The sequence below is a fragment of the Empidonax traillii genome, unplaced genomic scaffold, assembly GCF_003031625.1.
Source record: "Empidonax traillii isolate 1590-97213 ecotype Southwest subspecies unplaced genomic scaffold, ASM303162v1 scaffold83:size2986645, whole genome shotgun sequence".
Taxonomy (NCBI): Eukaryota; Metazoa; Chordata; class Aves; order Passeriformes; family Tyrannidae; genus Empidonax; species Empidonax traillii.
In genome coordinates, this window is record NW_020955276.1 from 753,796 (window position 1) to 771,214 (window position 17,419).

A 17,419-nucleotide genomic window follows, 5' to 3' on the forward strand; every position below is an offset into this window, starting at 1 on the left:
TTTATTTTTAGGAATGTTGTCTCTGCAATTTGAGAGGTGGTGCATTAAAGCAAACTACTGACAAAAAGTAAGTAATATTTTTTTTTTATGTGCTTATTTTTAACTTTATTCCCAATCAATTCCCATGTGCAAAGCATTTGTAAATATAATTACTTGACAGTTTCCCTTGAAGCTGAATCATTGCAGAACTAAAATTACTGCTATTCAAATGTGCCGCTGGCATTTTGTGAAATAGATAGTAAAATGTACGTTTGTTTTAGTATTTGCATGCACTTGCTTGTTCCAAATTTTAATCTACTGGCCTTTGTGTAAAGAAAGTAAATGAAACCTCATTTATACCTGTTTGCATGGGGAAGTCTTACTAAACAGCAAAGTGTATTTTCCTCTTTGCTCCTGAAAACTACCATACAGTAACTTTGAACTCCTAAGAACAGTATTTTCAGTTATTTAATCATATTGAAATAATTTTCAATTCTGAAGTTGTTCCTTTTTTATTCAAATACATTTATATCACACACTGTCAAAAATAGTATTATTGATGACATTGTATTATTAACAGAATCAATATTTTTTATTGCATCTGGATGACAGAACACTATAGCAAGTTACCCTAACAGATAAAGGGGAAAATGTGTCAGCTTAATATTTTGTCGAGCCCAGTCGTACAACAGTCTTTGTGCATTTAGAATTTCATAATTAATTAGATTATTTTAGTAGCTTAGCAGCATCATGTAGACTCTTTCTTTAATGCTTTGGAATGCAGTGGTAAGCCATGATCTTGGTGCAAGATTCTTTTTTGCTTAGCAGGAAAGAATTTATTTATCAGTGATTTGCATTGGGTTGCATGACTCTGGTAAATTATTCCGTTAGGAGAAGCTTTTATGTGAAACTCAGGCCATATCTTACCTGCAAAAAAAATAATATTGTAACCATTCCAGTGGAGGTTTTGGCCAGTACATGAAAATTCTCAGCTGAATTTTAGTTTAAATTCCCCTAAATTTGATACTTACTTTATTCAACAAACAAACAAAAAAACAACTAAAAAAAAAAAAAAAGGAAGTGACAGAAGTATCTCAGTAGGATTTATCATGCTCTTTTTAATATTTGCTGCTGACAGGTTGCTTCTTTGAAAATATGTATATCTTTTTTTGTGGACCAATTGAAAATTTTTCCAAATATTTCATAAGATTTATTAATTGAAAAAATCCACAGAGGTTTACATAAAGTGACTTTTTTTCCATAACAATACATAAAATCTTTGGCTTTACATTCTGTCACTCTACAGGTTAGTGTTACAGATTTATGAAATGGGATTTCTGTAATAGCAGTTCAACACCTGTTTTCCTGTTTCCATAATACCTTATAGCTGTTACACATTGTAGAGTTTTTCAGCTATCTTTCAGCATTTAGCTAACATTCCAAGATTTTGAGTTTTTCAGAAAAGTATGTCAAAAGTATGGCTTTTTTCTCCAACAAGTGTAAAATCTAACGTGCATTCCCTTAGCTCCTTCTTTTCTGCTTACATAGTGATGAGAGATATAGGATGAGTATTACTTAAATTTAAAAGCTAATGTATCAAACGTGGTATATGTGTGTGCAGGAAACAATTTATCATATAGGAGAGTTGAGATTACTTCTTTTCAGCAGAACACAGCAATTATTTTGGGTCTGTTAGGCTGAGAGATGTCAGAGTATAAATGTTTGTGTAAAGATTGATTGAAGAGGCATTTTATTTACAACATTTCTGTCCCATAAAACTTAAATGGTAAGACCGTAGTTTAGCAGTTGGGCAGGCAGCAATGAAAAGAAAACGGGTGTTTTTAAAAATTTTTAAAAGTCCTAAAGCGGGACTCTTTTCTTTAAGTTAAAACATGAACAAAGCTGTTGCCGTAATAAAATGATGGATCTGTAAGCTTTATCTGTTTTTATTTGGGCTGAATTTATAACTTGCTAATTGATATGTCATCTTTATATGCAGCTGTTATTTCACACTCTGACAAATACAACTTTGAAGTCACATGACAGCAGTTTATATTTAGTTGCTGAGTGTCGTACTTTTTTAGATGTTTTTGTCAAAGATGACTTCTTTGAAATACTACTCCTCTAGTGTAGGAAGAGAAATTATTTCTATTTTCTGCATCACCCTCCATCTCCTTCAGCTTCAGCCCACATTCTGATGTTAGTCTGCTAAGATGCTGAAATAAGGTGTGTCTCTTGGAGATATATAGAAAGGGAAGTGAAACAAGCATTACAGAAATAGAGGAAATGGGGTAATGAAACCAGATGTACAGGGAATGACAGGGAATAAGGCAAATATGAGTCAAACAATAGAAATGTTTTCCTTTCTTCAGATTTACTACTTGTGTACCCCTAAAATATTTTAGAAGTAGTCTCTTAAGAATGTCATTAGCTTCTCTTTTATTCCATGAAACATACACTTTCAATAATAATTTCAGACTTTTCAAAGTTTCATTTAGCCTTTCGTATTCTGATATTTATGTATTGAAACAGAATCTGGAGGATAATAGCAGTGCTTTCTGATGAATATAGGAAGCACATAGAATGATCTGACAAACTTCCTGAAGTTGCGCTGAAGTCTTGCATGTAACATTGGTCCTAGGCACTTGCAGGTGCTTTAACTGCTAAAGGGGTTCCAGTTCGTGTTGGGCATTGCACTGATAGCCTTATCACTTTACTGCTTTTATGCCTTTGTGTCTGTAAACAGAATATCTTGATAGTATACTTTGTTTTGCATTTCAGTAGATATATGACTGATTGTGATCATGTGTGTTGCCTACAAAAAGTTACTCAGATCTGAGTAATGTTAATGCAAAGTGCTGTAAGTGATAAATTACTCATGAACCAAATAGCGTGGTCTTTACATACATACCTGAATAGCACAACTGTGAAAACTGTGCACTTAATAGAAAGTGAAAGATGCTTAAAAAAATGCTGCAACAAAACCTCAGTCTGAAATTATATTTAAATGAAGTGATGGTGTTGTAAAGTTTGCTAAAATGTTTTGAAAAAGTTGAGAAAGCCTAATAAAGCAAAAACCAAACACACAGCAAGTAATGAAACACCTTAAACACTAGTACTTCTATGGGTTTTTTTGGTGGTGTTTTTGACTTGCCACTTTTCACAGGTGGGCACATGTAATATGTGCAGTTGCCATCCCAGAAGTCAGATTTGGTAATGTCACAGAGCGTACTCCGATAGACACTAGCAGAATACCTTTGCAAAGGTTAAAATTGGTGAGTAGTATATTAATATATGCTTTGCTATTAAGGTGTTCCAGTATTTGAAATGTATTGAAAATCTGAATTATGATGATTATTGCCAGGTAGAGAACAGTAAACCTTTAAGGTTTACTGGTAAGGTAAGTTTAAGGTAAGGAATAAATAACCAGGTTTTTATCAAGATGGGCCTTTTGACACATAGTGGCAATTCATTAACACTGTTAACAATCTTTGGTGTTCTATTAAAAGTAATTCAAACCTATCATTCCACAAAAAAAGAATAACAAACTTAACCAGTGTTAACTGTGGAAGTTTCACTTTTGAAATTCTACTAGTGATGAAACCAGAACAGAGTGAGAATATTACACAGTACATGTTTGTGAGGTCTCTTTATTACGGTTTTTTACCTCAGTGAACTATTTATGAAGGTAAAAGGATGTATGATCTGTTTGTTACATGGTATCTCTGCCATCTAGGCATTGAAAAATGTGCGTAAAACAAATCACACACTAAAGAGTGTCATTCAAGAAAACTGATGTACCCAAGCAGAAGATATGCATAAGTGCAATATACTTGCTATGTTACATGTGAATTACTTAATTTATCACTGTATGCATGACTATGATGTCTAATAGAAAGGAAGTGATTAGTGGCCCATTCAAAGCCTTAGGGAAAGCATAAGTCTTCTGGATCTGCCCCACACTATTTCTAGTATTGTTCTTGGTCTACCTTAGCTTATACTCATTCATTTGGAACTGTTAATATTCTGTTTCTTTTTTAGTTTACTTTCATTCCATTTGTTAGTTTTTGTCTTTTGTAGCTGCATTTCTAAATGTGGAAATGCAGGTTGGAGTGGTTTGAAATTGGTAGCCTGTCCTTCAAATGGTTTTGCATTTTTGTTCAAAATTTTAAAATTTGGTTTTCACAAGTCCTTTAAAGATAATTTGAAAGACATATCTAAAGTGTATATATATATATATATATATATATATATATATATATATATAACATACTATAAAAATGTAAGGTGACTGCTTGAAAATTGTTAATTCAAGGGTTGAAAACACCGAAGTCATAGAAACATAGAATGATTAAGGTTAGAAATGACCTCCAAGTTCATCAAGTCCAACTTCTGACTGAATAACACCATGCCCATGGTGTGCACCTTATCACAGCGTCCCATGGCTACTCATTTTTTGAACACTTTGAGGGATGGTGACTCCACCACTTCCTTGGGGAGACTGTTTCACCCTTTCAGTGTTAATCACCCTTTCAGTGAAGAAACTTCTCATTCTATCCAACCTGAACCTCCCCTAAGGCAGCTTGAAGCTATTTCCTGATGTCTTACTGCTTTTTACTTGGGTGAAGACACTGATCCCTGTCTCACCACACCTTCATTTCAGGTAGTTATAGAGTGATAAGGTTCCCCCTGAGCCTCCTTTTCTCCAGTCTGAACAACTCCAGCTGCTCCAAATAAAACTTTCTCTCCAGACCCTTCACAGCTCTTCTATTGCCCTTCTCTGAACTTGCTCCAGCACTTGAATGCCCTTCTTGGAGTGAGGAACCCAAAACTGAACACAGGATTTGAGGTGCAGCCTCACCAGTGCCAAGTACAGTGGGACGATCCCTGCCCTGGTCCTGCTGGCCACACTGTTGCTGGTACAAGCCAGGATGCAGTGGCCTTCTTGGCCACCTGGGCACACTGCTGGATCATAGGCAGAGCCCAGCATTTGTCCTTGATGAACCTCATGGTATTGTTCTTGTCCCATCGATCCAGCCTGTCCAGATCCCTCTGCAGAACCTTCTGGCCCTCCAGCTGATCAACGCTCCCACCCAACTCTACCAGCTGACTAAGAGTGCACTCAATCCCTTCATCTAGATCCTTGATAAAGAGAACTGACTATGAGTCCTGGGGAACACACCACTTGTGACTGGCCACCAACTGAATTTAGCTTCTTTAATTCAGTCTAACACTTACATTATCAGATGCTGAAATGCATTCTCTGGACTGCCCATGACTTAAACTCTGTAAAAGTAACAGGAACCTTTCTGAGAAGGCTTGAATTAGGTTTAGATTAAAGGTATGGAGCCAAAATTTGTGAAATTACGTGATTTACAATTCCTAGGTTATTTCTACAGAGTATGAAGCAATTATGTTAATCAGTTATAAATAATTGTGGACTTTTACTTCTATTTTTTCCTTCAGTGGATAGAGTATTGCTTGTAGTGCTTAATGCTTTTTCAGTTCTTGATGCCCCCTTCAATATAAAATGACATTGAACCACTACAGATTGCATTACACTGTGTATATGCATATAGTCTCCTGCCAGTACATGGCTGTTTAGAAACAGAGTACTTGCCTTCCTTAAAGCTGCTTTTTAAAATAAAAGAGTTTGTATATTTGAGTGGAATGAATGTTGTGAAGAAGAAATTCAGCTGAATACAATAAAAATGAGAGGCAGGGTACTTCATAACAGCCATAAATGTAGTAATGCTGCAGGTAGTAGACAGCTTTACTGTGAGGGGGAGAAGCACTATAATCCTGGTCAGCACAATAAACCTTACTTTTCCAAGATTTCTTTTCTGACATTAAATTTATAATGAAATAGGTAGGCTTGTACTAATTGAATAGGAGTAGGCAGTTTGACCATTTTGAAAGTCTCTGTAATGATATAATGTCAATAGACCGATAAAATGTTGCTTCTTGGGTAAAGGAGCAGAAAAAAATATGCTGTAAAACCATCAGCAGTCTGCTTTTACATTTTGTCTTTGGTTGCAAATAATTTACTGTATCTGATGATTTTACTCCACTGTGTATCACACTGAATACCCTAGCTAAACTAATTCTCCTGTATGATATTGTATTATTCTATATTTTAAAAAAAATATGTGTATATTCCATTTAATTGCATGGATACTTACTTTTTATTTTCTCTAAAGCCCTCTGTTTTAGATACTTTTTGTAAAATATTTCTCTTGTTCCCTGAAACATGGGGTTCCTGCATCTCTGAAGAGTTTGCTTGAGTAACCTCGTGTGCATCTGCCACATCATTCTCAAATGAAATGTGATTTTTATGTTAGTGTTTGCTTCATGACTGTTAATGCTACAGAATAAGAATTAAGCTCTCATACCGACTGAGCACTGGGTACCTTGCCTAGAGGGAACCCCAGGAATTATGTGCAAATTTATTCATTTCTTTCTCTAGGAATGTCTGCCTTTTCTTCTTTCTACTTGGCCCAACTTCCATCCTTACCTTTAGTTCCTCTCCATTATCATTTACTCTGTACCTTGAAGTAGAGAGTTGATACTGCCTGTCTTGCTGTTAGTTTCTGTAAAATCATACCGTGTGCTTCACACTTTGTGTCAGCTCCGGGGATGTGTGAGCAATTGAGTCAGGCCAGTTTTGCCATTTGAAATCGTAGGAACTGTCAGTGCTGCTCTTCAGCACCCAAATCCTGTTTTGCAGCTAGCCTATTAGTTATTCACCACTCTTTGTCATTCAAAGCCAGAGGGTTGCAAAGACAAGTTTTGTACATTGTTTCTTGATACTGAGACTTCATAAGCAATAATTTTTTTTAAATGCATTTTTGAACCTATTTTTATAAGGTTCTCCTATACAATATTTAGGATGTGTTTTGTTGATTTTTTTTTTCTAATGAGCAAAACAGAATGGAAAACAAATATAAATGAATAGATTGCATTCTAGCATACAGCTATACCAAAACTAGATATTACAAACATTTTCTATCCCTGTCCTTCCTCTTTCTCCCTCCTGAAATAGTAAGAAATCCAAATAAGCAGAATATCTACTATTTTCAGAGATCCACAGAGGCATAGCCAACATTTTCTTTAATGTAATATCTCCAAAGGAATATCAAAGGAAATAAAAAGTCAGTGCTTTATTTTTTTATAAATTAAGAAGCATCTGTGCAGACATGACATATTGGTAGACTGTTTTGTATTGCTTTGCTAGTATGTATAGTGATTGCTGTTACACAGTTTTAATTCATTGGAAATTTTGTTTTGGAATCAGTGTGTTTCCTGTCAGTCTTTCCATTATTAGATATTCAGGATATACTCATTTATTCCAGAGTAAAAATCTATATTTGTATTATACTAATAGTAGCTTATAGATTTAAAATTGTTTTATGCAGCTGTCTCACGTTTGCAGGTTAATGGGTTTTTATAACATGCCAAAATGTTTCTTATTTCTCTAGTTCTTTTCAATAGACTATGTGGTATGTACCATCATTGCTGAAAACTTACATAACGGTGAAATTTTTACTAAAAATGAGTTCTCTTGAAAATTATTCCTTAATGCTAGTGGATGAAAACACTCTAAATAGAAGACTTATCTGCTTTGTTTTTCATAGGGACATGTGAAAGAAAATAATGTGATACACTCTGTTGAAATCACTTCTATTTTAGGCATGTACATCCATGATATTGTTGGACTCTAGCTGACTTTTCATGTGAAAACAAAAGACCTCCCAGCCAAATTCAGTGTGGAGAGCATTCCACAAAGTTGCCATAATCTGTAGTTTCTCCATGTTGTCTCTCTGTGACTATACCTTTTCTCTTTTTTTTTTTCAATATAAGTGAATGAAAAAGTATGATTGTCCTGGTCTCTTTTGTCAGAGAGTCAGCCTTTCTTCCTGTATTTTGTATTCAATCTGGTTGGTCCCATCCATCAGACACTTTGAGTTCAAATAGCCACCTGGAATGACAATTTGTGTTTACCATGCTAGGAAACAAATATTTTGAATGTGGATGTTTAAGCACAGGTTCTAAAATGAAATGGCTGGGGGTATATACCTTACCATATCATACCTTATAAACCAATATTTTACATAAACTACAAAGTGTAGCAAAGTGTGCTAGCTGATTTGTGGGCACATAGTTCAGATGGTCTCTGTTCCAGTGGTCTCCCAGTTCAACAGCAGACATGTGGAACAAGCATGAATATGGGGAATACACAAATGCCAAACTAAGTACTTCTAATCACAGTGAAAATGTTAGGAGCAGATAAAAAGGAGGCAAACTTGCTGAGAACTGATGGAATGGAGGGAAATACCATAAAATTTTTCCCAACACAAATGCAGAGTTTTAGCTCATGACAAGTTGGAACAAGTATGTGATTTGTAGGAGAATTTATGCTGTGAATGAGTGGGTTGTCAGCTTTCGTCCCAACACAGTTTAACAGCATCTAACAGTTTATCCAAAGCAGACAAAGCTTAGGTTTCTAGCTGAGTTTAGCTTTATTTTATTTTTGCCTTGTTCCATTTGTCCTTGAATCTCCAAGAGAAGGTTGGGTGTATGCTCATGCTTTTAAAAACCTGTTTTCCTTGACTATTTATATGTATGAGGCTTTGGGTCATAGAAAACAGGCTGGATTCCTTTGTGTGTCAAAGTCAATGATAAAACTCAATTTTACTTTGGGAAGGGAAAACCTTTTCCCCAAGTGCCTAGATAGTCTCTGCTTTCAAAAGAGTGTTAATTACTCAGCTTAATTATAAATACGAATTATAGCTGCATGAAAAAGTCTCTGAGGATAAAAAATTCAGACTGACCTCTCAAACATAAACTCAGCCTTTAAAAGAAATACTCTCTTGTCTGTTATTTTATTTTAATAAAACATAAGACTTAAAACTCAAATTAAATAAAATCCCTTCCTAGTGCAGGGCAAGGAATTCAAGCCAACAGGTATATTGAGCCTAGTGTCATTCACCCTTGCCAGACACATGACTTATAATGAATGTAGACATTGTAAATGAGAGTGTTTAAATGTTATAACAGAAACATTTAGAATCATTAGCATCTGTTCCTATACCTATACATTTTGAGGTGTCAGCTCTGAAATCATGTTTTGAATAGAATGCATATGAACTTGGTAGCAAAAAAACATTATCTCCTTTTGGTATTTTTTTTTATGTTTTAAAACGCTTTGGTATTAGATTGACTTTGTCCTTATAGGCAGTCACTGCAATGCTGTAGTGAAACATGCACATAAGATTCCTTGTTTCTTTATCTGTAGAGTTTCCTGTTATTTTTATATTTGAAATACTATTTCTCCAACAAAATAGAGGTAGAAAATGAGTTTTGGAATAGCTGAAGTTGCCCTGAAGCTTTTGATGACCTCAAATTTGTATTTGACAAGTGAACCAAGTATAACCACAAGTGTACTCTGAGTGAGGAACATTATTTTGAAAAGAAATCTACACTGTGATGATGACTGATCTACAAGCCTTTCAGTATCTGGCTGAAGCCATAAAGTTTTTTTAGAAGGCTATACACTTTAAAATTTGCACCTGAAGGCAAATAATAGTGAGCTTGAAAGCCAGAGATTATAGTGTTGAAAGGTATATCAATTCTGAAAATACAGAGGTTTCTCAGTGGTGTGGCACTGAAGAATGGAATCAAAACAAAAATGTGTATGAGCTTTTAAAAGAATGAGCAAATATTCTCCTGCCTGTCATTCTATTTTAATGATGTATAGAACCTCAAAAAGGATTAAAGATGTTTGAGGACACTGCTCATCTTCTGTGTTCTAATGTGCAATGAAATTCATTTGTTAAGCTGCAGTGAGGTAGTAGAACTATTGCAGCTGTGTTTGTGAAACAGTAAAGAAGCACTTGCAGTGATGTACACCAGTGTTGCTTTGTGTTTCTGGTAATTCAAAGAAGTATTGATTACTTTCAGTATTTCCAAAAATATTGCTGGAAGGACTGTTGAGCAGAGTCACTATACCATACATACATTCATGCGTTAGCTAGCTCATGGCATACATTCACAGGCAATGGGAGCAAAAGAGACAGAAATCTTGAGACAGGTTTTAAAACATTTTCAAACTGTTTTAAAACTGTTAATGAAATAGCTTTTAGTTGCACTATTGATTTTAAAAACAATGTTAAACTAAAAATGATGCAGTAGTTGATTACTGGAATATATAATTCCTTGTAAATTTAGTAACTTCTTGTCATCGTGTACAAAATAGAATTTAGTGTACAGGCTTTAGTCACAGTGTTCATTAGGTTTTTAATAGATATATTAGAGGAATGTACTTTTCTGGCTGTATAGTACTTACTGTCAGAATAATTTGCTACAATGAGCAAGATCATATTGCAAACTGTCAATTTGTATCTTGCAATGGTACCGTACTATCAAGTCTTATGCAAAATGTGGAAAATGTTAGATATGCATGACTGTAAATAATGTCTGAATACACAGACAGAGAGAGACATAAACATGTTTGCTGATGGAAATGTAGTAACTATCAAGGATTAAATATGTCCAGTATATGCAGAATTTAGGTAATGTTTTAGAAAACCAGGAGAAAGAAAACTGGCTCCAGGTTTGTATCTCATGAAACAAACTTGTAAACAGCATAATTCAGGAAAACTTCTCTCTTATCATTACATGCACAAGGATGTGCATGTTGTTACTTTTTTTGTTTATGTAGTGATTATATCAAACCAAAGTAATTTTAAATGTAAATATAAAACTGAAAAAATTTCTTCCATAATCTTGTACCACCTTTGTGTTCGAGTTGGGGGTAATCCCAAATATCAGTACAGGCTGTGGGATGAATGGGTTGAGGGCAGCCCTGCTGAGAAGGACATGGGAATACAGGGAATAAAGAATTGGACACAAGCCAACAATGTGCACTTGCAAGCCAAAAAGCCAGCAATCTATGCATCAAAAGCAGCCTGACCAGCAGGTCAAGAGGGGGAATTCTGCCCACTCACTCTGATCTCGTGCGAGTATTCCCAGCTGGAGTAGCTCATCCAGCTCTGGGGTACACAGCACAAGAAAAAGTAATGGAAGTGTTACCATGTGTCCAAGACAAAAATGATCGGAGGGCTGGAGAACCTCTTCTGTGAAGATGGGCTGAGAGGGCTGGAGCTGTTCAGCCTGGAGAAGAGAAGGCTCTGGTGAAACCTTACTGTGGCCTTTCAATACTTGAAGGGAACTTCTAAGAAAGACAGGAAAAGACTTTTTGCAGGACAAGCTGCAACAGTTTTATACTGAAAGAAGGTAGGTTTAGAATGGATAAAAGGAAGACTTTTTTACAATGAAAGTGATACAGTACTGGAACAGGTTGCCAACAGAACTTGTCGATGCCTCATTATTGAAAGAGTTCAAGGTCAGTTGGATGGGGCTTTGAGCAACCTGGGCTAGTGAAAGGTACCGTGGTAGCCTGTGGTAGTGGAGCTGGAACTAGAAGGACTTCTAATTGGTGAGGACTGTTGGTTTTTTAAAAAATGTATTTAATATGTATATAGTCAGTAGAACAGCAAAATTTATTCAAAACTGCTTTAGACTTAAGATAATAAAAAGGTAAATTTCTAGAAGATTGAATAATACCACTTTATGGTCTCGTAAGTCATACTGGTAATAATTGCAGTAGTGCTTCAGTTTAAAATATCTTACCCTGGACACAGAGGTGATACAAGATTATGGAAGAAATTTTTTTCTCCTATAAGTTTACATTCAAAAAAGTGTGCAGCATTCCATTTCCTCCAGTAATTGGGGCTTTACCTGACTACCATGACTTTTCAGATATGATGGTAAATGGCTTGGCAGCTGTATCAGCTGATTCCCTCAAGACACTGGGATGCATCTCATAGGGGCTCATGGTCTTGTGTCCGTTTAGGTTCCTCACGTGGTCTTGAACCTGATTGTCTCTTACAATGAGATTAACTTCATTCCCCCAGTTTCTGTCTTGAAATTCAGAGGTTTGGGAAGATTGACTGCTAGTGAAAACTGAGGCAAAAAAAGTGTTTGAGTACCTGATATTTTTTTTTAATCTTCCTTTTCTGACCAACATGCCTGTAGAAGCCATTCTTACTATTCTTTGCATCCATTGCCAAACTCAGGTCCTACAGCAACTTAGCTTTCCCTACACAACCAGACAATGCCTCTATATTCTTCCCAGGGTGCATGTCCGTGGTTGCATTCCCATGCTTTTCCCTGTCTTTCAGTTTGGCCAGGAGATCCTTTCTAAGCCATGCTGCCCTCCTGCCTTCCTTTTCTCAATGCTCGCAGATGGCAATTGAGAGCTCTTGAGCTCTAAGAAAAGTATCTTTAAAGATCTGCCCATTCTATTCTGCTCCTTTTTCCCTGAGGGCAGTTTCCCAAGGGGTCCTGTCCACTAATTCCTTAAATAACTAAAAGTTCAGGCTCCTAAAATTCAGGGTATTGACTTTAATCTTTTTTTGACCTGTTTCCCTTGAGATTCTGAATTCCGCCAGGGCATGATCACTTTAGCCCAGGCTGCCATCAATCTTGACCTCTCCAGTTAGTTAATCTGTGATAGTAAGCAGCAGATGCAATAACACTTCTCCTCTGTCACCTGGCCGTGTGTCACCAGGGTTAAGAAACTATCCTTGATGCTCTCCAAGAGTCTCCTGGACTGCTTATATCTTGCCAAGCTGCTTTTCCAGCAGATGTCAGGGCGACTGAAGTCCCTGGAGTGGATCAGAACCTGCCAGAGTGATGCTTCCTGCAGTTGAAGTAAGAAGGTTTTGTCTACAGGCTCCTCTCGATGGGGTGGCCAGTAATAAACACAAACCATGAGGTTTCCTTTGTTGGCTTGCCCTCTTACTTTCAACGACAAGACCTTGTGGCTGAAAGTAAGAGGGCAAGCCAACAAAGGAAAAAAATTGCTGTTTCTCAAAGACTGGTCTGTGCAATCAGTCCATAGAGGACAAATTGCCTGTTTTTCCTTCATTGCCTTTCTTGCCCTTCTGAACAGTTTATAGCTACCATTTGGAATGCTGCACTTGTGTGATTTGTCCCACTACTTTCAGTGATTATGATTAGATCATAGCTTTCCAGCTGGACAATCACTTCCAGCCCCTTCTACTTGTTACTTATGCCATTTTATTGATCTGATGTGTTTTCAGGATACTGTGATGAGTAATTGATAAATAGATTATTTGGACATAATTGGAAATAGTTCAAAACTCAGTTCAGTGAGAATGTTTAGCTCTCAGAGGTAAAATTTATATTTTTAGTACTGTTACCTACTTTTTTCCTGTCTTCTTCCTCATTTAAAGTTCTATGCCACGAGGCATTGCTGTAGTGATTCTTGGAACAGTTCTGTGAGATGTGTTCATTGAAGGGAAAAAGGTCCAGTTCAGGTTATAAGCTTGAGAACCTGTCTACATGAACAGATACTGGTTTTCCTTCAGAATGCTGTTAGAAATAATATTTGTAAGGAGCTGCTGAAGAAAGTAGTAAGTTGAGGTGCAGAGCAAATTCTGGGGATTTAAAGTAACTAAAGTTAGTGTTCATTTTGAAGAAAAAAACTGATGGCTGAGCTGCTGCCAGGGATTACCTTTTTTTTTCTATAAGTTGAAGTAGCTCTCTGTGAGCTTTCTGTATATGCTGTTTCCAAGAAAAAAGATGAAGTACCTGTTTTACATAAACTTTTATTAGTGGAAAAATGGCACATTCTTTTAGAGACTAGTGATTTTTCCTGCCTTTGTTTTCAGTGGGGCTTTTTTAACAGTAATTTATTTCATGCTACTGTTTTGGTTTGGATCCCACAGTTACCAGAAGAAAGTACGGTCTCAGACAGCCACAGCTTGAACTACAGATGAGTGTCTTAAATTATCCCAAGTGACAGAGAAGAACATTTTGTCTCTGGAGGAGTGGCATATTTTCTCTATATACATAATGATGTGAGGTCATTTGCTAGGCACATCCAGTAAGTTTAACTGTGTGGTCCTGAGGAATGGCTGTGTGTTATTTTCATTACTAGCAAGCATTACATCTGTCTTGTCAGCTCTGAACTTAAGCAGCTTACTTATTCCTTGCACCTTATCACGGCAGGGCACTTGGCAAGCTAAGAGACTACCCTGTCCAAGTCTGACAAATGTAAGTCATAAAGCAATGTCAACATAGTAAGGATGGCACTGCAGTCTACAGCATCTTCCAATTTCTCCAGTAGCCTATATTTTACAGAGTGACACTATGACAGAAAAATCTCTTGGTGGAGAGTCAGTGTTACTGTCTGCTTTTTTCAGCAGAGAATGGTATGTGTCCAAAGACGCCATAACAAAATCACACATAGATTGGCATGGAGCTCATAAAATGGGTAATGATTATGTTAACTTCATATTCCACAGAATTTAACTTTGTGAAACTGGGCAGTTATAAGGGTATATGAACACAAATAAAGGCTGTAGAAGATATCCTAAATTGGATTTGAAAGATTATATATTCCCCTGCTTTCTGGATATCTGAGCAATAGTAGAAGGTATGTTCTTAAGCAAGTGTAACACAAATCAACTGTAAATAAAAAAGACTTTGCAAATAAAAACTTTGTTTAAAGACCTTATGCTGAGGAAGAGATAAAACATGTGAACCTTTAGTCTTTTGCATGGTGTCTCATGTTTGTCATCCCTTTGATAGAATGGTAGCTATCTATGTTACCTCTTAATGTTAGGACAGTATGTTCTCCATGGAAATGATGGCTGGAGAGAGAGAGAGAGTGGAACATAGAGAAGAATAATTCACATTTCCTGATTCTGTATGATATTCAGCCAACCATAGGTTACTGGTTTTCTTCTACAATATTACAAACAAATTCCTTGATGACAAAGGCATTAGAGTTTAGCAGCTGGGCAGCACTTACGTGATTTTGGAGAAATTCCAGATTTTTGAGTAATAAGGCTTGACTTATACTGCAGGTGTCCTTTGGTTGTAAACCTTTTACTTTTTGACCAGCATGGAAGAGTATTTTATCCTTGTGAGAAGTCTTTGCTTTTTGTAACTGATACCTGTTTGCTGGCTGGGTTATTTTGCTGCTATAACATAACTTGCAGTGTAGATTTATCCTATTCAGAACTGCCTATAATGTGCATTTTCCAATTCAAGATCATAGTTTTTAGACACCCCATGTATCTGAAAAACACTGTGGTCACTGTGAAAGCTACCTTTGAAATAACTGTCATGTAAGTCTCTTTACTCTTAAGAGTTTTCTGTTTGCAGTCATTGAGTTCTTTAACTAGTCGTGGTAAAAATTACGTCATTGTAGCAAGTAGAAATTGGATAGGTTTTGAATTTGAAATTGAGAACATGAGGCTCTCACCTGGATGTACCTTGTTAGGTTAATGGGAAATGTAGGAGATGAAGGTTTACTGAATGTGTGACAGAAAATTCTGCCATCCCTTACAGAACCACAGAATCTCAGAATCATTTAGATTGGAAAGACCTCTAATATCACTGAGTACAACCTTTGATTACCACCTTGTCAACTAAACCATGGCACTAAGTGCCACATCTAGTCTTTCCTTAAACATCTCCAGGGACAGTGACTCCACCACCTTCCTGTGGAGTACATTCTAATTTTTAACAACCCTTTCCATGAAGAAACTCCTCCTGTTGTTTAATCTGAATCTCCCCTGGAACAACTTGAGGCCATTTCCTCTTGTGCTAAGGATTGTTACTTGGGAGAAGAGGATGACCCACACCACACTATTTCATTTCAGGTAGTTGGAGAGAGTGATAAGGTCTCCCCTGAGTTTCCCTTTCTCCAGGCTAAATAATTGCAGCTCCCTCAGCGGTCCTCATATGACTTTCTCTGGACCCTTCATGAGTTCCATTGTCCTTCTCTGGACTCACTCCGGCACCTCAATGTCTTTCTTGAACTGATACCTTTCTTAATACGGGGAACTGCAGTTTAGTTTAGTTTTTTGGGTGCTGTCTTTCAGTCTTTTTGGGTGACTTCCTTGTTTGTATAGCTGAGTAATTGTGACTCACATACAAGCAGGTATCAGAGGAGTACTTGGTGACCAAATATATATAATTCAGAGCTTTGTACTGTCCTAGACAGCTGCTAGTAAATTACATGTATTGCCAAATAAATGTGACTCAACCCTTTTTCATAATTATTATCTACATAAATGGGAAAAAAATGAAAGCATGGAGATTACAAGATCAGGTAAGCAACATAGAAATAAGGGAGGCATACTAGATATTTATCCCTTGCTATCAGATTACTTTAAAAGAGGAAAATTAAGATCAAAATCCTTGTCAAACTGAGTTTGATTAAATGGTTTGAGAGCAGTCAGTGGGATTATGGATGAAACTTGGTGAACTTACAGTATGTCTCATGTATGAAAGGAGGGTTGATATTGCAAAGTGATTTTCTTTCTTTTTTTTACCTTTTTTTTTAAATCAGAAAAGAGGGATTGAGCCATCACTCAATACGGAACCTTGAACTGTACAGCACTTTGTAAGCAAAGCAGCTAATGGCTAATTATTTTTGACCCTAATCATTATGGAGAGAAAAGAGAGAAAACTTAAAGTGTTTGTGAACATTGTATCTAAGTAAAAGGAAAAAGATGCATAACATAAAGCTACTTAGAGGAATGATTACAGTCCAGGTAGTTCATTTGGGGTTACCAGATCTATAATTTTTGAATGCTTTATTTTCTAAATAGTTTTTTCTTAAGTGCAGCAAAATCTGAGCATAAAATGGCTGTAGCAACAATACTTGAATCCTTAAGTTAGTGTCTCAACATTTTTAAATATTACTTAGTTTTGATAGAAGAACTAGATATATGTTCATAAATAACATCTATGTATGTGTAGTAAATTGGATTTTCCACTGTCACTGTGAGAATACTGGTAGAATTGGTAAAATGGGGATCTCTTAGGTAATCTTGGCCTGCTGTATTTGTCTAGCTGTTTAAAATTTGGACACAGGGAGAACTGGGTACTAATCACACCTAAAGACCCTTTTTTTCCCCCTCTCAGTAACATTTTTCTTTACCTAGTGTGCATTATCACCCATTTAACTTAATCTAGGTATATAAAACATATTTTTTAGTTCCTGAAGATTTTATTACCATATATTAGCCTATATGTTGATGATTGTCAGCTGAAAATCCATGAACTTGCTTTGCTCTGCATTTTGTCATTGTACTATCGCATAATGCCAAACCTCTGTGGTGTTTTCGATAGCCATTGCTTTGAAGTTTTCATGGGCTGCTATGAATTTTGTGTAAATATGGTAACTAATATAATAATTATGTTCCAGATGAGTCTAAGCTATTTCAAAGATTCTTTCCTTTCATATCAGTAAAATTATTTACTGTTAATACTAGGCTGAGGTCTTGTATTACATTTCATTTACATGTAGGTCTTTGGTTTCTATCTCAAGTTTCTT

General features: G+C 36.2%; 1 protein-coding gene across 1 annotated transcript in view; it reads left to right on the forward strand.

Annotated features, from left to right (window-relative positions):
* The window catches only part of KDM4C (lysine demethylase 4C), a 240,246-nt gene that overhangs the window by 162,831 nt on the left and 59,996 nt on the right, over positions 1-17,419 (forward strand). The window contains exons 18-19 of the mRNA XM_027881062.1: positions 12-67; positions 3,146-3,254. Of these exons, the coding sequence (XP_027736863.1) occupies positions 12-67; positions 3,146-3,254 (165 nt within the window). The remainder of the gene's footprint in view (positions 1-11; positions 68-3,145; positions 3,255-17,419) is intronic.